The 20,125-nt window shown below is 39.9% G+C and overlaps 1 protein-coding gene across 3 annotated transcripts in view; it reads right to left on the reverse strand.

The window, feature by feature from the left end:
• Positions 1 to 20,125, reverse strand: part of plpp3 (phospholipid phosphatase 3) — a 163,462-nt gene that overhangs the window by 70,954 nt on the left and 72,383 nt on the right. For all 3 annotated transcript variants that reach the window (XM_070886810.1, XM_070886809.1, XM_070886811.1), the window contains exon 3: positions 826 to 1,106. In XM_070886810.1, coding sequence (XP_070742911.1) covers positions 826 to 1,106 — 281 coding nt within the window. The remainder of the gene's footprint in view (positions 1 to 825; positions 1,107 to 20,125) is intronic.

The following is a 20,125-nucleotide window of genomic DNA, read 5'->3' on the forward strand; positions in this document are numbered from 1 at the left end:
TTTATTTGGATCAGGAGCATTTACAAATTACATTTATATAGAGCTGTTAACATAGAAAAACATCCCAAGGTGCTTCACAGGAGCATCAAAAAATGGGTGCTGCACCAAAGAAGCAAATATCAGGAGGAGCGACCAAAAGTTTGGTCAAACAGGTGGGTTTTAAGGAGGACTTGAAGGAGGAGAGGTGGAGGAGTTTAGGGAAGGTAATTCCAGAGCACAGGACCTAGGTGGCTGAATGCACTGCCACCAATGATGGGGTGAAAGAGGGCACAGGATGCAGAAGAGGCCAGAGGCAGTGCAATGGTGTGGGTGGTTTTGGCAAATATGAGAAACATGTGACACCAATCACAAACAGCTGCAACTTTCATTTAATTTAGATGTAGAACTTTCAACTAAAATAAGAATTCGGGTCTCAGTCATTGTATCACTGACATGTGTGTGAATAACAGAATCAATGTGAATTATAGCCAGCGGACGCCACTGCATCTTGTAATCAACACCGTTTTACAGCATCTCAAAATTAGCATTAAACTGTATAATGTTCCTATCCTTTATATAAAATTGCATCTCAAAATCTAAAAGAATTGTGTCGTAATTAATGTAAAAGGTAGGCTGCAGTTTCAGCAGCTCATTTTACACTCCGCCCAATTTTCTTTGTCTTTGTCTTCAATCAGCACTATCGAGCATGGTGTAAAATGGGCAGCCGGTCAAAGACCAATTTCATCCCCTGTATCTTGGGGGGCGGGGGGTGGGGGGAGGGGAGTGCAGTTGCAACCATAATTAGGTCATGGTCTATTTCATTTGTTATTAGGTAAAAATTCCTACCTTGCTTCCTGAACTTTACTTTCATTGCCTCTGCATTCAAAGTTCACAATGTAACCAAGGGAGCAGTTGATTGTTGAAAAGTTTGGATTGCAGATATCCAGAAAGTGTGGCCGCAAACGACCGACAGACACTTTTGCAATGTCAGTGAAGGACTGGCTTATGGCACAGCCAAAAATGAAGCAGCCAACTTGTCTATACAGAGCAGCTACATACGGGTTGCGGATAAAGGACTTGGAACGCTCCTTCATGTAATGGATCCGGTAGCACTCTCCTGATATTATCTGTTAACAAAAACACAAAATTATTACTGAGGTCATTTATATTTTCCTGTATATAAACAATGGCTTGTAGAACTGAGATAGAGCAGCATTATAATTAGCAATTTAGTGACTGATAACTTGTTTGTGAAGAGAGAGGAGGAAGGGTATTTATTAGCCTGTCAGGACAAATATTTATCACAGCAGCAGAAAACAAGTTTGAAAGGAGAAAAAAAGTTAAGCAAGGGGAACTTGTCAAATTCTCACATGGTGTTGGTATTTGAGCTAAGACACGAATAGGAAATGTAATTGCACTTTTTAGCTTTGTAGTTAAGATATTGCAGGATTTCTCAATATAGGTTCTCACAAGCTGCTATGTACGTTTGTACATATGTTGTGTGTATGTCTGTGAGAGATGATTGAAAACAAAGCAAAACTAAATAGGCATGATCAGTAATGCCACATAAATGCACCACCACAGGGCAATAAGATGTGGCTGTCAGTCTGTCATTTCTCTGTTCAAGAAAAACAAAAGAAATGCGCACTTTTTGCCAAAATTTACAACCCACAGAATCGTGGCATCGTGCCATTTTGCGATACATGATTCCTGAGAATTCAATTCTGTCTACAAGAATGAGAAAACGCGAATCACAATACAGCAATAATGACCCTTTAACATTTCTCAAGCAGCTAAGAAGTCACTTAAGTGGCATAATGTCAAAAGTTCTTTCTCCAACTGTGGAGTGTGCAGTATTTGTGAGAAGTGCATTGATAACAAATTTTTACAAAGCCTATTTTAAAGACCAGGCCCTGAAAGCAATGATCATTGCTGTATTCGACAGATGTGGCAAGACTTTGGTCAGTTGGAAAACTCCAATAATGCAACGGAGTCAATGTGATCTTGATTATGGTTTAAAAAAAAACAATGTAAGGTGTGAATTTTACTACTAAGTAGCAGCACTGGGCATATTTGGACATAGAGGAAAGTAGGAATTGTAAAAGATATTTTCAAATACAAACATGGTACTAACACAAAGCATGCAGCAAGTAAGGTAGCTGAAGTGTAAATAGAAAGACAACATAAATTACACATGCCATTATGTTATTGCAAAGAGAATGGAGTGCGGAAAGCAATTTGCTCGGACCAAGACATTCCATCTGAAATCACACTACTGTTATGTTTACAGTCTAAACTTGTATGTAACGGAAAGTCGCAGCGTACAAAAGGTGGTGGGAGTCCCACAAAAGAACAGCTCATTGTGACTTTTGGAGATTGAAAAACAGCATAGAATGCAGGGAATAATATATTGTATAGATACTCCATGATTTACATGATGTTATATGAATGTGTCCTCACACTGTGATTATTCACAAGAAAATAATTATGAATTTAATGACAATGTAGGCCCCAAATGAATAAATATGATTATTTATTCATCTGCTTTCCTCACAGAACAAGAAGAATCCAATCACCCTTGAGTCAAACCAGAAGCCGCCAAACAACGTCACCCCCCATTAGAAACAGAAAGCAGCACAGGTATGTAGGAGATTGTGATAGTGATGTTAAACGCGAAGCACAGGGTGAGTCACTACTAGTGAGGATGACAAGTGGGGGTGGCTGATGAGGGACTAGCTGACACAGGACAAGACACAGCTTGCTGCATGCCCCTGAGTTGAGGGTGAATGCAGATATTAGTACAGCACCAAGTCTATATTGAGGAGTCATTTGCCTCATTGGACAAAGCTGTGGAAGGTAAGCTGGGTGATATAAAAACACAAAAATCTAGGGTCAGCTGATTCTGACCTCTTGTGCCCCCGCCCCCCCCTCACCACCATTGACGGCCGCATCTTCAGCGTCTAAGCCCCACACAATGTCATTTCCTCCCTAAATGCCTCTCCATCCTCTCTCCTCTTTTAAAGACCCTCCTTAAAACCCACCACTTTGACCAAGCTTTCAGTCACCCCTCCCAATATCTCCTTCTATGGCTCAGTGTCCATTTTATGTCTGATTACACCTCTGTGAGGTGTCATGGAACATTTTTCTACGTTACAGATAAATTCAAGTTGTTGCTATTATTGTTGTAAACACAAAAATTAGGAAAAGATTTTCCTAACTTTTCACTAATGTTCTTTACTCCATTCTTGGAGAGGGAGGATTACTTGGAGTAGCAATAAACACAACCAAGTAGTCCTTTTGTGTTTTCTACCAACACTGCACCCACTGCTTATGCATATCTTTTTCCCTAAAATTAACAGAGATAAAAAGGCCCATGTTGAGCTAATGACCTCAACTGGGCTGTTGTGGAGGCTGGGTGCTTCCCGACAGGGAGGAGAGCCTGTCATCCCAAGCTGCTCACAAGCATCCCAGCAGCTTTCTGTAAAGCGCCATCAGCAGAGGCCTGGGGACAGATCTCGCGGCTGAGTTCTCAAGAATGCTGAGTTTTGTGGAGAAACTCCAAAGAGGAAGAAGAAACATATATATATGCACAAAACAAACACTGGTCTGATTACTACCAGCTTCCAGATTAAGTTACACTACATTAAAATGGATTTGATAGAATTGAAATAAATGACCTGGGGGAAATTGTATATTGTTTACTATGAGTTTTCCTGCAAGCTTCAACCAGGAGAGCAACCCCTTCCCCCAGAAATGGTGCAGTTCGTAATGTAATCAATATCACTGCTAGGATTGCAGATTTGCATGTTCAATCCTACCCTTTAGGTAGTGTTATTTCTACAGCAATCATCCATTGTCTGCCTATTAACTGACTCAACTAATCACTTTATTGCCTATATAGCCCAGAGGGTCAAACAAACATATCAGGAGAAGGAATAAACACTGAGCTGCTTTTGAGTTGGGCAATCAACATTCTTTACCTATCAAGAGCAGGCAAAGCTTAAAACAACTCATAACATAAAGTGGGTAACACTATCAATGCCCATTATCCTAAAAACAAATCAAACAAATCCACAGAACTTCCTATTCTTGAAATCAGTATTTTCACTGCAATATTTAGCCTAGTGAAGTCAAATTATTGTGCATCAACAATTTTTACATTGACTGGTTTGTTGGCTAGTTTTGGGGCTTTGACAACTAGTTGAGTGGATCATATAAAGCTATGGGCGAAGCTAGTTTATATTTTCAGGAAGATCATAGGTTTGGAAATAATCCTGAAAAGCAGGCATTCAAATTGATCAACAGAAAATGTCTATTCATATGATATTCCCACCCATGGAAACTAATCATTAAACTAATTGACAGAGCTTGTTTGTACGGATATTAGTCACCAGCTTTCCAATGTGTACACCAGATGTCAGGAAATTCCATAACCAGATATTATTTTTGATTTATTATAAAAAATATTGTTGGCACAAAATATTAGCTACAAGTAAACAGAGTGGAATAATAATTTAGCACATTTTGTCAACAGAAAACCGATTTATCAAATGCAGGTAAATGCTGCTGATGACACAATCACGGGGAATTGGTTTGGAGGAGTTATACTGCACCCCATAATTTGTGGGGACTAAATCAACATAGAAAGCGGAGGTGCCTCTAGGTTATTAACATTAAGGGCATTACGTCAGTTCCCTTGCAGTGCCCTTCTAGAAAATATATATTGTGATCTTCATCAATTCTCAGCCAAACCATTTTGGAGGTAAAATTCCTGCTGTTGACAATTTTAACAAAAGAAGTTGGTGTGACTACAAAACAGGATTTACAGTTTTGTTCTCAGACTGACTTTTTTGGTAAAATTGACAGCAGTAATTTCACACCCTTGATTGTTTGGAGATAGGGAAAAAAGGGTGGCCATTCCAGGAATAAAGTCCAAATGTTTTCTGTGGAAGTAGGAATTGTTCCAATTCATTAATACCACACTGACATCTATGCCATTATGATACAGGATCTGTAGCTCTTGTAAAATACCCACTACCCTGTACTAAATACCCCAGCAAACCATAGGTTTTGCCATGATGTACTCCATACTTATTTAATTAGCATATCTCATCAAGGTAAACTATTCTATGAAATGTTTTAGCAATGCAAATCAAACATTTTCCTTGCTTTATAATGGCTACTCCATAATCCATTGAGAGGGCAACACAAAGCAGTTGTGTTGCTAGAGGCAGTATTGCATTTTATGGCAATACCTGTACAACTATGTTCACGCTGGTGCCTTGAGTATGACTACAGTTCATTCCAGTAGCAGTTACACTTCAGTATGGACAGCATTGCAGTCACTTGATTATCTTCATTATTGCCCTTTGTTGATGCCAGATCTAAACTCCAGTCTTATACCAACATTCTAAGAAATTTGTTTGTCTGTTTCTGAGGTTTGACACTTCACATTGGGAAGTACATCTGAATACGTTTTTTATCTTCACACATCTCACAGTCAGGAAATAAGTTACATTGGAGCCAGTTAATTGTCATGGAAGTCTATACTAGATTAGTCAAAAAAAGCCAAGTCATAAAGAAAAATTACAAACTAGTTTGTCAGGTTGAATCTGGCTTTGACAACTTTATTCTGCTTTTTCTGCCAACTTATTTCAAGTACACTGGTTTGGGAATGTCTAAATCAAGAGTGCATTTGAATTGCGTAGAAAAAGTTGTGTTTTATGTCATCATCAGTCTCAGACATGTTAACACAGTTTGTTAGGCAAGTGAGGTACGGTTATTGCAGTCAAAAAGCAAAAGACTGCAGATGGTAGAAATCTGAAACTCAGCCTGAGGTTAGGTTTTACACCTGAAATGTCAACTGTCTGATTGTAATTGTGGATCCTGGATCTACTATACTACCTTCACTACCAAGGAATGCATTTACATAAGAATACCTAAACATGACTGGCCTCACATGGACAGAAATATCTACAGATTTGAAAGTTGATGCTTAAGGACTAAGGCAATGCCAGCAGCCAAACATGGTCAAATTGTTATCGCATAATACTTCTGTGAAACGCTTGGGACTTTTCACTACATTAAAGGCATTACATAAATACAAGTTGTTGTTGTTATGGAAACATTGCTGATTCCAAGCTTCCTTTTAAGACAACGCAGTATTGGTTAGGGAGCAGAATATCAAAGTCGTTGTCACAGGCAATACACCTACGAGTGTGGCGCCTGCCGCAAACCATACTTCAACCTCTGTAATGACAAATGTACATCCCATGTTTACAAGTACATTTGTGTTTATACCACACCATACATTATACTTAATCTTTTCAATTGTATACTTTGAATAAGTGTTTTAAATTATTTTGGGATGTCTTTAAACTTGTGGAAAATTGGTTATATACTTAGTCTTAAAAATATATTTTCCAAACCAGTGGCTCAATTTCTCAATTTTTGAAAAAATACAAAATTATTCAGCTTGGGGAAACATGACTTGGTCACAGAGGTTGAAGTATGGTTTGCTGTATACTAGATAAGTCTGAAGGAGTCAAACCACTTGAACAATTAACACAAACAAGATATCTTGCTATCTGAGACAGAGCATGAGTTATTCCATCCAAGACACTTTTTTTTCAATTTATAGTTTTCTTTGGAGTATCTGTATACCTGTGTCTTTTTTCATCTTTGCCTGTGTGCCTCTCTCACTGTGACAGACTTCAAGTATCTAGTAAAATCAGTCCAGTCACATCCTGGCCTGAAGCCAATTTATCTGGCAATCTTTAAAAGCTATCTAATGAAAATCAGATTTTCCCGATTGAGTCCAAATGCACAATCCACAGACAGCATTAAAATCTCACCCTGTCCACGTCACTTGTTTTGTCCTATTTCTCAATCTCCGTATTTTCTGGAGTAAAGTATTTGCCGTCAATCAAACAAACAACAAGGGACTAGAATTTTTCTACAAGAGTTACTATGTATTTTATCAAGTGCAAAATTAAATGTACTTTTAATCATAAAAAACTTTAAAATATTGGGTTAGAATTTCCCTAAACCCGCCATCGCCAGATTGCCACCCAAAAAGATTACTAAGATTCTTCAAATAACGCCGGCAAAAAATTGCATAAAAAAGGGGAAAAATGCCGCCCGGTGAGAAAATGGATCTTACACATAGATTCTCGGCGGTTAAATGCGATCCTGGGCAAATTGGGTGGTTCTTAACCAAAATGGGTGGTAATTACTCAAATTTAGACCAAGGCTGTGGTTGGGCCTAGGGAGGGGGAAAAACACAAAATATATTTTTTCCAAGAAACAAAAATTTTTTAAAAATCAGAACACACTCTCAAGACCCTTTTTAACTTAATCACAGTAAAAGAACTTTAAAAGAATTATCAAAAAAACCCTTTAACTTACCTCTCTTTGCAGGGCTACTTACCCACCACCCAGCTCCTTTTCATGGGCAGTTTTTTCGATCTTACCTATGGGTCACCACTGAGCCCAAATGCGGACGGTAGCATTTTTTTTGGCAGTGCACGTGGGCGGTCCACTCCCCAGCGATATTTTGAAAATGCCAGCGGAACTCTTTGAAAAAAATGAAGTGGAAATTTTCGGCGGGCGGTTTTCCGCCGAAAAGAAGCAGTACCGCCGAGAAAACCGCCGGAAATGAAGTGGAAATTCCAGCCCGTTGTGTTTTTTTTTAAAAAGAGCCTTGCATTGTGATGAGGTCATATTTTCTTCCTGAAGAAAATGTAAGGACATCCTGTAGATTGCATTCCTCCAACTCTGGCCTCTTGTGCATCCCGAAATTTCTACTCTCCACCATTGACACACGTGCCTTCAGCCATCTGAACTCTAAGCTTGGGAATTCCTGTCGCTGCACCTCACTGCTCCTCCATCTCTCTTTTCTCCTTTAAGATCCTCCTTAAAGCCCACCTCTCTGACCAAACTTTTAGTCACCCCTCCGAATATCTCCACTATGGCTCGGTGTTGATTTATGTCTGATTACACTTCTGTGACGCGCCATGGGACTTTTTTCTACATTAAGGCTGCTATATAAATGCAAGTTATTGTTTTTTTTTCAACAACAATTTTCTCCTTTTCCTCTCCCTGCTCTACTGAAAGCATTGATTCTTTGCTGGAATCCGATTCCATGAGCACTGGTGTGCATTACCCAACTGGCTATTATTCATGTGTGAACCTTCACGGTAAGTACTGGCTTTTATCAGTAGTAACGATGACAACTAAGCCTGATCTTCACCCAACATCAACTTGTGCACCTCAGCAAGATTGCTGGTTAGTGATCAGGAGTGGGATCCCAGTTCAGTTTTCCTTTCACTGAGCCAAGGAGGTTGAGACCCTACTTCTGCAACAGCTGAGCTTATCTAACTCAGAATAGACTGGCTACCTTTACCAACTAAACCCTCAGAGCAACACATTAGGCCAGTTTTAGTTACTATCTAGACAACTGCATCTTAGAGATGCATCAACAAATGGCCATTCCCCATCATAAATGACATCTGATCATTTCAGTTCTCGTCCCCTGCGATGAGCAAAAAGAAAGCTTTGATCTGATGATCCCGAGCACTCGTTACTAGTGAAGTTGAATGCGTGCTATAACATCAGAGGATGTTTTGGAGCACATCCAGTTCCCAACACATCTGGCTCGGAAATCTCACTTGACATATCACCATGTCGGCCCCTTGTGCTGCAGCAGACAATCTGCAGATACTGCAATGCAAACATTGACAATCCAGATTTAATACTTTTAATTGCATTTTTTCAAAACCAATTTTTTGTTTTACTGCTTGACATGATCACTGATACAATATAAGATTGTACCATAGATTATGAGCCAACAGGAGTACCCTTTTGTGACCCTGTTATGTGGATCTCATATAGGACAATAACAAAGCAAAATTTTATGGAGAAGCTATTGCCTGGTCTTCACCTCACCGGCCTTCCCTGCAGAAGGATTCGATATGTAGTCAAGCAATTTGAAGACGATGCATTCAGAAAATAAAGCAGTTAAAAATATAATTTTTATATTCTGGATCTAATTTTGTTTCTTAAGCCAAGCTGAGTGAAAAATATGTTTTGCTTAAAAGTGAACTGTAGAACATTCACATGGAAAATATCTATAAACATTTCAGTTACCTGGATGCTGGATTGGCTTGTTTGCATTGGGTTCTCCAGCAGCTGTAGGATTACATTTGTGCGTGATTCACATATTACAATTTAAAACATTCAGGATTTTGTTTCACGTCAAATGTTCTGTAACATATTATCCACACACTGAGGTTTTTTATTAAACTGGGATATTTTTAAATGGTTCTTTTTAGATTGAGCAGACACCAATCTCATTTCTTAAATGTTGCAAACTTCCACAGAATTCACAAGTATAATTTGGCTTCTCATACAATGTGAAACCAATTTATTTAGAATTACAAAGTGGTTGCACTTTTCTTAATGAAGGGCAAAGTTGTAAGACACAAGTTGCTTTAGAGGACAGCAATCTATAGAAATCTGAAGCCTTTGTTTTATGGGTTTATGATCATTTACTTTCCACTAAAAGGTTACAATTTTGAGTGTGTGTGCATTGAGCAAATTGCAGTTGCATAGATCTGTACAACCGCTTTGTCAGGTGCCATGTTTCACAGCAATAGTCATGTGAAGCTGACTGACTCTTGGATCAAGCACTCAACTGAACAAAGCACCGTGGTGGATTACACTAGGACTGGCTGGATTTGAGTTGTGCTAATGCAATGATAAGATAATAATGAAATAAAAATATATTTTCTAAAGTCACACCATCCTACTTTGTTGCTAAGCTGTTTGGAACTTTTTATATTTTTTAAGAACATACAATATTCGCAGTAGTTCTTTAAACATGCTAGAGCTCATTTTTCTTTTGAGATGTCCCCAGCTATCCAGTATATCTCCAGCGGGTTGGGCTGAGAGTTCACTTCCAGGGTTCCCCACCAGAAATCATAATAGGCATTCAATACATGCACCCAAATATGGATCGGAATATTGTAATGGCATGAAAATATTAGGAATACATTAACCAACTTATTTCCTATCATTTGTGCCTCAGCAACACTAGACCCTAGGATTTTTAAAAATTTGTTTACAGGATGTGAACGTCGCTGGCAAAATATTGCCCATCCGTAATGGTCCTTGAGAAGGTGGTGGTGAACCGCCTTCTTGAACCACTACAGTCCATATGGTGAAGGTACTCCTACAATGCTGTTAGGGAGGGAGCTCCAGGATTTTGACCCAGCGACAACAAGGAACGGCGATATATTTCCAAGTCAGGAAGGTGTGTGGCTTGGAGGGGAACTTGCAGGTGATGCTGCTCCCATGTGCTTGCTGACCTTGTCCTTCTAGGTGGTAGAGGACACATGTTTGGGAGGTGCTGTCGAAGAAGCTTTGGCGAGCTGCTGCAGTGCATCTTGTAAATGGTACACACTGCAGCCATGATGCGCCGGTGGTGGAGGGAGTGAATGTTTAAGGTGGTGGATGGGGTGCCAATCAAGCGTGCTGTTTTGTCCTGGATGGTGTCGAGCTTCTTGAGTGTTGTTGGAGCTGTACTCATCCAGGCAAGTGGAGAGTATTCCATCACACTCCTGTCTTGTGCCTTATAGATGGTGGAAAGGAGTCAGGAAGTTTGTCACTCGTCAAATGGAGTGTGATCCTGGCATATACCGTTGCTATGGTGTGCAGTGTGGGGGGGGCTTCACTTTAAAGTTCCATGAAGAGAGTGCTAGCAATCGCTGGGAAATTGATTTCACTCCCTCTGTCCCAATTTTTTTTTTAATCTGAAAATATAAACTCCCAGCTACCATGAAGAGCCAGACAAGTCACACCACTGCAAACTCCCTCCCTTCCCAGACATAGGCCAGGAACCCACTGAAAAGATTCAAATTAACCTGACAGGCATAGAAGTCCCATGCTACTAAGTTGCACTTGCATAAAGGCTGGAAGGAAAATTGGCCGCAGTATTTTAAGGATCTGAATCCTGAGGGTCATGTGTCTTCCAAGTCACTTTACCTCATGTATTAAAGAAAGCTTGTGTTTGATGTATTGTCAAGATTGCTGCTGTAGTTTTATTTTTCGTAACAATGCTGAACCCAAAGTTAGCGACACTGGATTAGAATTTGGATATTGCTAGCATGGCCCAACCTGGATAACCTGAGTTCAGAGCTCCTCTCCAATTTCATCACAAGTGACAGTGGATACAAGTACACTATGCCAAGTGATAAGCCCTTAAACTCTGCCTAGTTCATGATACCAGCGAACTCCTTCCTCATTTGCAGAGATAAACAAGAAACTGGGAGACCACCTTGTTTTTTATCAGCAACCTCTCTCTATGCATGTGGCACCTGTGTTTATATTGGAGGGTGGCCTTCAGTTCCTGATAGGGTCACCTTCCTTTGGGACGCCTCCTGCAGTGAGACCTTGGACTGCCCAACATCAAATGGTGCAGTGTTGCCCTCAAGTCTCCACTGTGCCACTGTCTTCAATTACTTCCTTGTTTCTGCCACCATCACAACTTCCACTTCTATGCCAAGTGACAATTCTAAGAGCTGTTGCCTCACAATATTCAGCCAAGTCTCTGACAGCCCAAGGTCTCTGGGCAAACTTTTTCCTGTGCATGTAACTTATTCTAAAGAGGAGGTGCTGGACAAGCTGTGTATTGCTAAATTCCGTGTAGCATGCCGACAGTGCAGCCCATTTTTGTCCCGGTAAGAAACCTGGGGCTCTAATGCAAACCTGGCAGAGAAACGCTTGTCTGGCTGTTGACTTTGCGAGGGAATACCCGACTGTTAATGCAGAAAGCACTCGCTGTTCTACAGCTCAAGAGACAAAGATGCATGTTACAGAAAATGTTTGGCAGTGCCCAATGGGAGAGGTTCACTGTTTTGTTTCCATTGTTGAATAAAATGTGAGTTGAAAGCTATTATTCAAAATGGCACAGTGGAGACAGGTCAATTGAAGGCTCTCTGGAATACTTTACTTTTGTTTTATCCTCCCCTGTAATAGAATATTTATGTTATGTTAAAATAGTATTACAACAGTTGATAAATCATCTTGGTGAGATTGAAAATATATATTTTTTTTAATGAACATGCATTTTCTCACTTTACACTGCCCATGGGAAGTCATTCAACAAGAGTCTATTTAGGTTCCTATACCCCAATAGTTGGAAAACTGTGCACAGCACAAGCCTGAATTTCCAGTATATGCTCTCAATGGGCGAGGTTCCCCACTGGCAGTGTAAAGTCAGGAAATTACCCCTTATATGTTCACTCAGAAGCAAAAGTGTTTCCATTTTGATTTCTGGTTAACCTAGCAGATCCAGCTACTGGCTCCCAATCAGTCAGTTGCTCACTTCAGATCAACACCAAGGGGGTAGATTTTGACTTTGTGCGATAGTGTAAAGCGGGTGATAGCGAATTGGCTGCCCGTTTTGCATCTATCCTTATTTTTATTTCTACTGACTACAATGAAAATAAAAAATCGGGAGAGATGTAAAACAGGCTGTCGATTACCCCCAAATCTCTTGCTTCTCAGCTGTGCTTTTAAATGAAGCATCAGATAGAAAAATGAATTGCATCTCAGGCAAAGATTCAGAACATCTTGTGATTTTTCCAGCTCAAATTTTGCCTCCTGCTGGACAACATAAGAACATAAGAAATAGCAGCAGGAGTAGGCCATAAGGCCTCTCGAGTCTGCTCCGCCATTCAATAAAATCATGGCTGATCTGATCATGGACTCAGCTCCACTTCCCCACCCGTTCCCCATAACCCCTTATCCCCTTATCGGTTAAGAAACTGTCTATTTCTGTCTTAAATTTATTCAATGTCCCAGCTTCCACAGCTCTCTGAGGCAGCAAATTCCACAGATTTACAACCCTCTGAGAAGAAATTTCTCCTCATCTCTGTTTTAAATGGGTGGCTCCTTATTCTAAGATCATGCCCTCTAGTTCTAGCCTCCCCCACCAGTGAAAACATTCTCTCTGCATCCACCTTGTCAAGCCCCCTCATAATCTTAGACGTTTCAATAAGATCACCTCTCATTCTTCTGAACTCCAATGAGTAGAGGCCCAACCTACTCAACCTTTCCTCATAAGTCAACCCCCTCATCCCTGGAATCAACCTAGTGAACCTTCTCTGAACTGCCTCCAATGCAAGTATATCCTTTCATAAATATGGAAACCAAAACTGCACGCAGTATTCCAGGTGTGGCCTCACTAATACCTTATATAGCTGTAGCAAGACTTCCCTGTTTTTATACTCCATCCCCTTTGCAATAAAAGCCAAGATACCATTGGCCTTCCTGATCACTTGCTGTACCTGCATACGATCCTTTTGTGTTTCATGCACAAGTACCCCCAGGTCCCGTTGTACTGCGGCACTTTGCAATCTTTCTCCATTTAAATAATAACTTGCTCTTTGATTTTTTTCTGACACTGTGCATGACTTCACACTTTCCAACATTATACTCCATCTGTCAAATTTTTGCCCACTCACTTAGCCTTCTATGTCCTTTTGCAGATTTTTTGTGTCCTCCTCACAATTTGCTTTTCCTCCCATCTTTGTATCGTCAGCAAACTTGGCTACGTTACACTCAGTCCCTTCTTCCAAGTCATTAATATAGATTGTAAATAGTTGGGGTCCCAGCACTGATCCCTGCGGCACCCCACTAGTTACTGGTTGCCAACCAGAGAATGAAACATTTATCCCGATTCTCTGTTCTCTGTTAGTTAGCCAATCCTCTATCCATGCTAATATATTACTGCCAACCTTTTATCTTGTGCAGGTAACCTTTTATGTGGCACCTTATCAAATGCCTTCTAGAAGTCCGCAGAATGGGATTGATGGCAGTAAAGGGGAGGTGCATGATCCAGAGTGCCCTGCCCTCACAGCTGGAGGAATTGTTTGACGGCTCTGCCAAAGAGTAAGAGAAAGAAATGCTGCTTCAGATTGTCCTGTCATAGACAAATATAGTGATGTCAATTCCTGTAGTATCCCCTACAGATGTGTTAGGTTTGACAGTGTAACATTTAAATGGATAATAAGCCTGCACTAATGCAAGTTATATTATCTGCATATGGTCTTTGCAATTTTTTGGACCTGGGAGATCTCACTTAGAGAATTATATCTGATCATCAGGCAACAGTTTACCCAAAAGACCACAGGTGCGTGTGTATTCCACCCCTGTCTTAATTGAGAACATACAGGACTCTAATGAGGGCCAAAAATTTACAGCAACATCTCAAATGTCAGAGGAATTGGAACGGTGTAATTCGGCACAGCTGGAATAAAACTGGAGTTTCAGTCTCAGAACTCAAAGGACCCATTTACAGCAGTGATATGTTTTTAATAAACTCTACATAAACATGTTATAGGGTTTTGTGAATTATATCAAATGCTTTTCAGCTCAAAAACATTTATCCTGTAATACTCTTGTTTTTAACATCTTTTTTCCTCTGGTTGAGCATCTCATTAACATTTCTTAATTTTTATAGATTCTACTCCTGTCTAAGCTTTACATTCACCATAGCAACCCTGTGGGCCTCGAGGTCTCCATTATTTCTGGGTTTTCAAATAAAGACTAAAAGGATCAGCAGCAGTCTTCAGAAAAGTTCTCATTGCTTCTTTAGAATAAAGTTAGGAAGCAAAATGACTATATATGTGCTTATTATACTTTAACATAAAATACATTTTGGCACTTGCAAAATTTGGTTAGTGCACTTTTGAATATAATGCGAATTGATTATCTTTAGTTTTATGGATGAGTGTCGTGTTTTACATTTATGTTGCCTCTGGGGTTGGTTAAAGTCCTGCTTGGAGGATTTGAGTTCATACCCAAACACCCCAAAAACAAAATACTGCAGAGGCTGGAAATCTGAAATAAAAACAGAAAACGCTGAAAATACTCAGCAGGTCAGGCAGCATCTGAAACGTTAACTCTGTTTCTCTCTCCAAAGATGCTGCCTGACGTACTGAGTATTTCCAGCATTTTCTGTTTTTACCCCAGTGAAGTGTTTGGGGTTATTACATTATTGAGGTGACATGTTAATCATGAATCCCATCTGCTTTCTTTTTTGGGGGGGGGGGGCGGTGGGGGAGGGAAGTCGGGAGCAGGACATTAACCAGTTAAATGCCATTAAACAGAAAGGGGTTTACTCTCCTCATGTAACGCACTTGCTAATGTGTTTGAGTGAAATGCTTTTATGTACGAAAATGGGAGCATTGTCAAATAAACCATACTGCTGCTTCTGAGATACCAGCATTAAATCAGATTTCATATCATTCATGAAAAATAAGTATCTTTAGGCGGGATGTCAAAAGTATGCTCTTTGTAATTTTTATAAACGACCTAGACTAGGGTGTAGGACACAGCATTATAAAGTTTTCAGATGATACAAAACTTGGCAAAGTAGTAGATCATGATGAGGATAGTTATAGGCTTCAGGCTGACATAGACAAAATGGTGAAATGGGCAGAAGCATGGCAGATGGAGTTCAATGCAAAGAAGTGTGAAGTGATGCACTTCAGGAGGACTAATATGGGAAGACAGTATATTATAAATGGCGCATTTTTGAAAAGTGTAAATGAGCAGGGAGACCTTGGTGTTCATTTACACAAATCCTTAAAGGTGGCACAGCAAGTTGATAAGGTAGTTAAAAAAGCATATGGGTTACTTGGTTTTATAAATAATGGGATCGATTATAAAAGCAAAAAGATCACGCTAGAACTTTGTAAATTACTGGTTGGGCCTCAGCTGGAGTATTGTGGACAATTTTGGGCACCACATTTCAGGAAAGATGTAAAGACATTAGAAAGTTACAGAAGAGGTTTACCAGGATGTTACCAGGGATGAGGGATTTCACTTACGAGGTGAGGTTGGAAAAGCTAGGACTGTTCTCCTTGGAACAGAGAAGATTAAGAGATGACCTAATCGTGGTTTTCAAGATGATGAGAGGTTTTCGTAAATAGGGAAAAAATATTCCCTCTGGCGAGTAGGTCAATAACTAGAGGCCACACATCAAAATCATTGGCAAAAGATCTGGAGGGAAGATGTGGAGAATTTATTTTCACTCAGTGAGTTGTTGGGATCTGGAACGCTCGACCTCAAAAGGTGGTGGAAGCTGATTGGATAAATAATTTGAAAACAGAGTTGGACAGGTACCTGAGGATGAGGAACTTACTGGGTTACAGACAAAAAACGGTGATGTGGGACTAAGCATGGCCGCTCTTTCAAACAGCAGGCACAGGCACGGTGGGCTGAATGGCCTCCTTCTATAATTTAAGTTTCTACAATTAATATTTTAATACAATAATGAATCGATGTAAAATAAAATACTACACTACAGAAAGGAAATAGAAGTAAACGTGTTAACCGATACATTACTAAAGGAAATTAACCCCAAAGAGTAAAAGATAATGCTATGGGGAAGGGGCAGCGTTGGTTAACAATTTCTACTTATTTTTATTTGTTTCTGGGATGTGGGCATCGCTGGCAAGGCCAGCATTTATTGCCCATCCCTAATTGAGTTGAACAATTTCAGATCATAATCTCTGCCATTTTTTCAGATGGCAGCTGTTGATGATTCTGCTATTCCCATTTACACCTCTTCTAGATTCATCTTGTTTCTTTACTTGTACCATTACCATCTCCTTTGCCTTGCACCATCATCCCTTTGTCATTTAATCTCTCCTGCCTTCCACCCTTTCACAGACTTTCCATTTTGTTCTTTTCTCCCCTTCCCCTTTCCCTGCCCCTGCATTTGCTTAAAATCTGTTACATCTCTAACTTTTTCCAGTTCTGACGAAAGCTCATTGCCCTGAAATGTTAACTGTGTTTCTCTCTCCACAGATGCTGCCTGTCCTGCTGAATATTTCCAGCATTTTCTGTTTTTATTTCCAATTTCCAGCATCTGCATAATTTTGCTTTTTTTAATACTATTTTATTATTTGGTCCACAAAATTAAGAAGCAAATATCCAATAAAAAAAGATCAATCATATGGGCACTGCTCCTTTTAAGCTCCCACGCAGCCGGCTCACCAGCTTTTAAATGGGAAAAACATGCACAGTATTTTGAATGGACTGCACAGCCCCTTAAAGGGGCCACGCACCCAAAAAATAATTAAAGGGAACATTGCATATAGGATTGTTCTGTTCATCTGTACTCAAATAATTTTAATTTATATAATTTGGTCAGTTTTGTGCTCATCAAGTGAGTATACCAGTGGATCAGATTGAAACAATTATCCAGGTTGGATGCCCAGTATTAGTACCAAGGACTCTTAGGTCACATACAGCACAGAATAGATATACAATAAAGTTTTCTGTGATCTGCCCAAAAATGTACCTACGCCCGAGCGTTGGAAGAGCACTTTTTCTGTGCAATGTATTAATTACCATTCCTCATACCAGACATCCTTATGGCTTCTCCGAATGAGATCGCCAGTTTAATGCCAATGTGCAAGCAGCTTCATGCCGTGGGCCCTTGCCCATCAGGAACTGAATTGAGAGTGCACAGAACAATTTCAAGTAAGGCTCTTTTAACAGCAACTTATAATGCAGAGAAGATGCAGGTCAGAAAGATAAAGCAGTTCCAGAGGACTTAGAAATACAAGTCACAATCAACCACAATGATTGCCAATGCTAGAACAAATAAACTAGGAGAGTGAGGCAGTGTTACAAGTAGTTTTTGCAAAGGCTCTCCCTGTTTACAATACATGTCTTTTCTGTACATTGTTGCATCTGACAGATGAATCTCTTTAGCCATCAATCACTTGTCAATTGCAGATACAATTCTGGAAACGGGCAGATATAATGGGAACATTATGCCTTGCTTTTGAAGCTTTGGGGATGGTAGGCAGCCAGTGCATTTGCAACTATAGTTGAAACCGCCTTAGCAGTTAACAACAGATCAGCAAAATCAAAGATGACACCAGAAGACTGGATTCACTGCAATCTATAAAACGTTCTCCCTTTACTTTTGATTTTTTAAACTTTTGTCAATTTTGTGCTCAATAGGGTGAGGCTCTTATTGCTAGGTAATGGAATGCTTTCCATTTCAGGCATTGATGAGAAGGAGTAAGCATGCCAGGTTAGAAGTCAAGCTCCTTCTACTCTGCCCCAACAATGTGCCTCATCTCCAAGTTCAGAAGCACCATTACAGCACCAGTGTTGTGCTCTACCCACTAGGAACTAGTTTGAGTCTGCTCATTTCACATCTGATCCTTAAGCCAACAGGCAAATGAGACTTTCATCCCATCAATCTGGAATAACTTTGAACCCACATCCCAAAGATGAAAGACCAATGTATAACCCACAACATCACCCAGTCTATCTTTTGAAATAAATTATGGTAAATAGATCACAGAGGACTTGGTCTTTGCCATCATCTTGCTATGTTGCTGATCCACTGCTTCATTTGTTCACTATCTACATTGCTGATAGCACATAACCCACAAGACAAGCGGCAGAATTCAAGCAACAAAATAATTATTTGTCCTGCATGCTATAAAATAATATTTAATCCATGCAGATACAAGTAGACTGGGACAAGAAATTACCGAGGAACTATTTCAGTCATTAATGCCTTGCTCTCAGACATGCATTCTAAACAGTAATTGAAACTACCCTGGAGGCCGAGGCACAATGGTACTGCCACAGCTGGAACACTGCGGACGAAGGAGGAAAAGAATCACTAAATCCTTTATGGAATCTGTAGAATCCATTGCATACATTTCATCAACCAAAGCTTAGCGGCATTTTGCCAAAGTAATTAATTTTCCCAGTGTCAAATCCTTTAGGAAAACTTTTGTTATCCCAGCTCTTCCAAAGTTGTGGCTTTTTTATTTAAAAAAAAAAATCCTTTTTTATTTTCTCAATTATAACCATTTTTTTTTACTTTTTAAGCTTTTTAGCCTGTTTGGTTAATTTGGTATTTCTGAATCCTGAGGGCCTCTTTAACATACCGTTTCCTCAAAATGAGTACTGCCTTGTAGATAAACACCCTGACATATGCTTTACAAGTACAGCCAATTCGCATAGCGATGGTGTTGCTATAGATACCAAAAATGTAGCAAACTCACAAGAAAAAGCTATTTTTGAAACTTTGCCACCGTAGTAAGGAGATATTCCTGGCACTGACTTCAAGGTGAGTCAGCTTTCGGCTGGTCATTTTCATTTAATGAAATTTTAGATGTGATTTGTCCTCATCAAGGAAACACGTTGAAACAAAAAAAAACCTTTCAGATGGATGTAGATGAATTATTTAAATGAAAAAAATAGAATGGAATGGCTAAAGCACTCACTTAATCCCAGCATTTGCAGCATTTCCAAGTTCTCACAACTGAAATAAAGCATGCAGTGTTTCACTAAACTAGTAAAAAAGTGGATAAGGAGAGGGCTGTCTTTTACGGGACAGAAGATGTTGCTTTATGAACACATTTCCTAAAAGTGATTCAGTGAAATAGGTTCTCTCCTTGGAAATCAACTCGTTTTTACCACCACTCATGTGAATACATGTAGCTTATTAGTAAAAAAAAACATTCTCAGCATTTTCATCGGTTTACATGTGAGCAGTCCCATAACAATATTCCTTTTCTTTTCACATTTCTGCAAATGTGGTCATACAGACTGTGCGCCAAACCCCTCATCTATTTTATTATTTGCTTAAGTTAAATCGAAATACTCACTAACATTTTGTCCAGGGTTCACCCTCCTGTATGGCTCAGAGACGTGGACCATATACAGTATAAACCTCAAATTGCTGGAGAAATACCACCAACGATGTCTCCGCAAGATACTGCAAATCCCCTGGGAGGATAGATGCACCAACGTCAGTGTTCTCGATCAGGCCAACATCCAAGCATTGACCATACTCGACCAGCTCCGTTGGGCGGGCCACAAGACTCCTAAAGCAAATGCTCTACTCGGAACTCCTAAATGACAAGCGATCCTCAGGTAGGCAGAGGTAACGTTTCAAGGACACCCTCAAAGCCTCCTTGACAAAAGTGCAACATCCCCACCGACACCCTGGCCAAAGACCGCCCTGAGTGGAGGAAGAGCATCTGGGAGGGCGCTGAGCACCCCAAGTCTCATCAACGAGAGCATGCAGAAAACAAGC

The sequence above is a fragment of the Pristiophorus japonicus genome, chromosome 8 (assembly GCF_044704955.1).
Source record: "Pristiophorus japonicus isolate sPriJap1 chromosome 8, sPriJap1.hap1, whole genome shotgun sequence".
Taxonomy (NCBI): Eukaryota; Metazoa; Chordata; class Chondrichthyes; family Pristiophoridae; genus Pristiophorus; species Pristiophorus japonicus.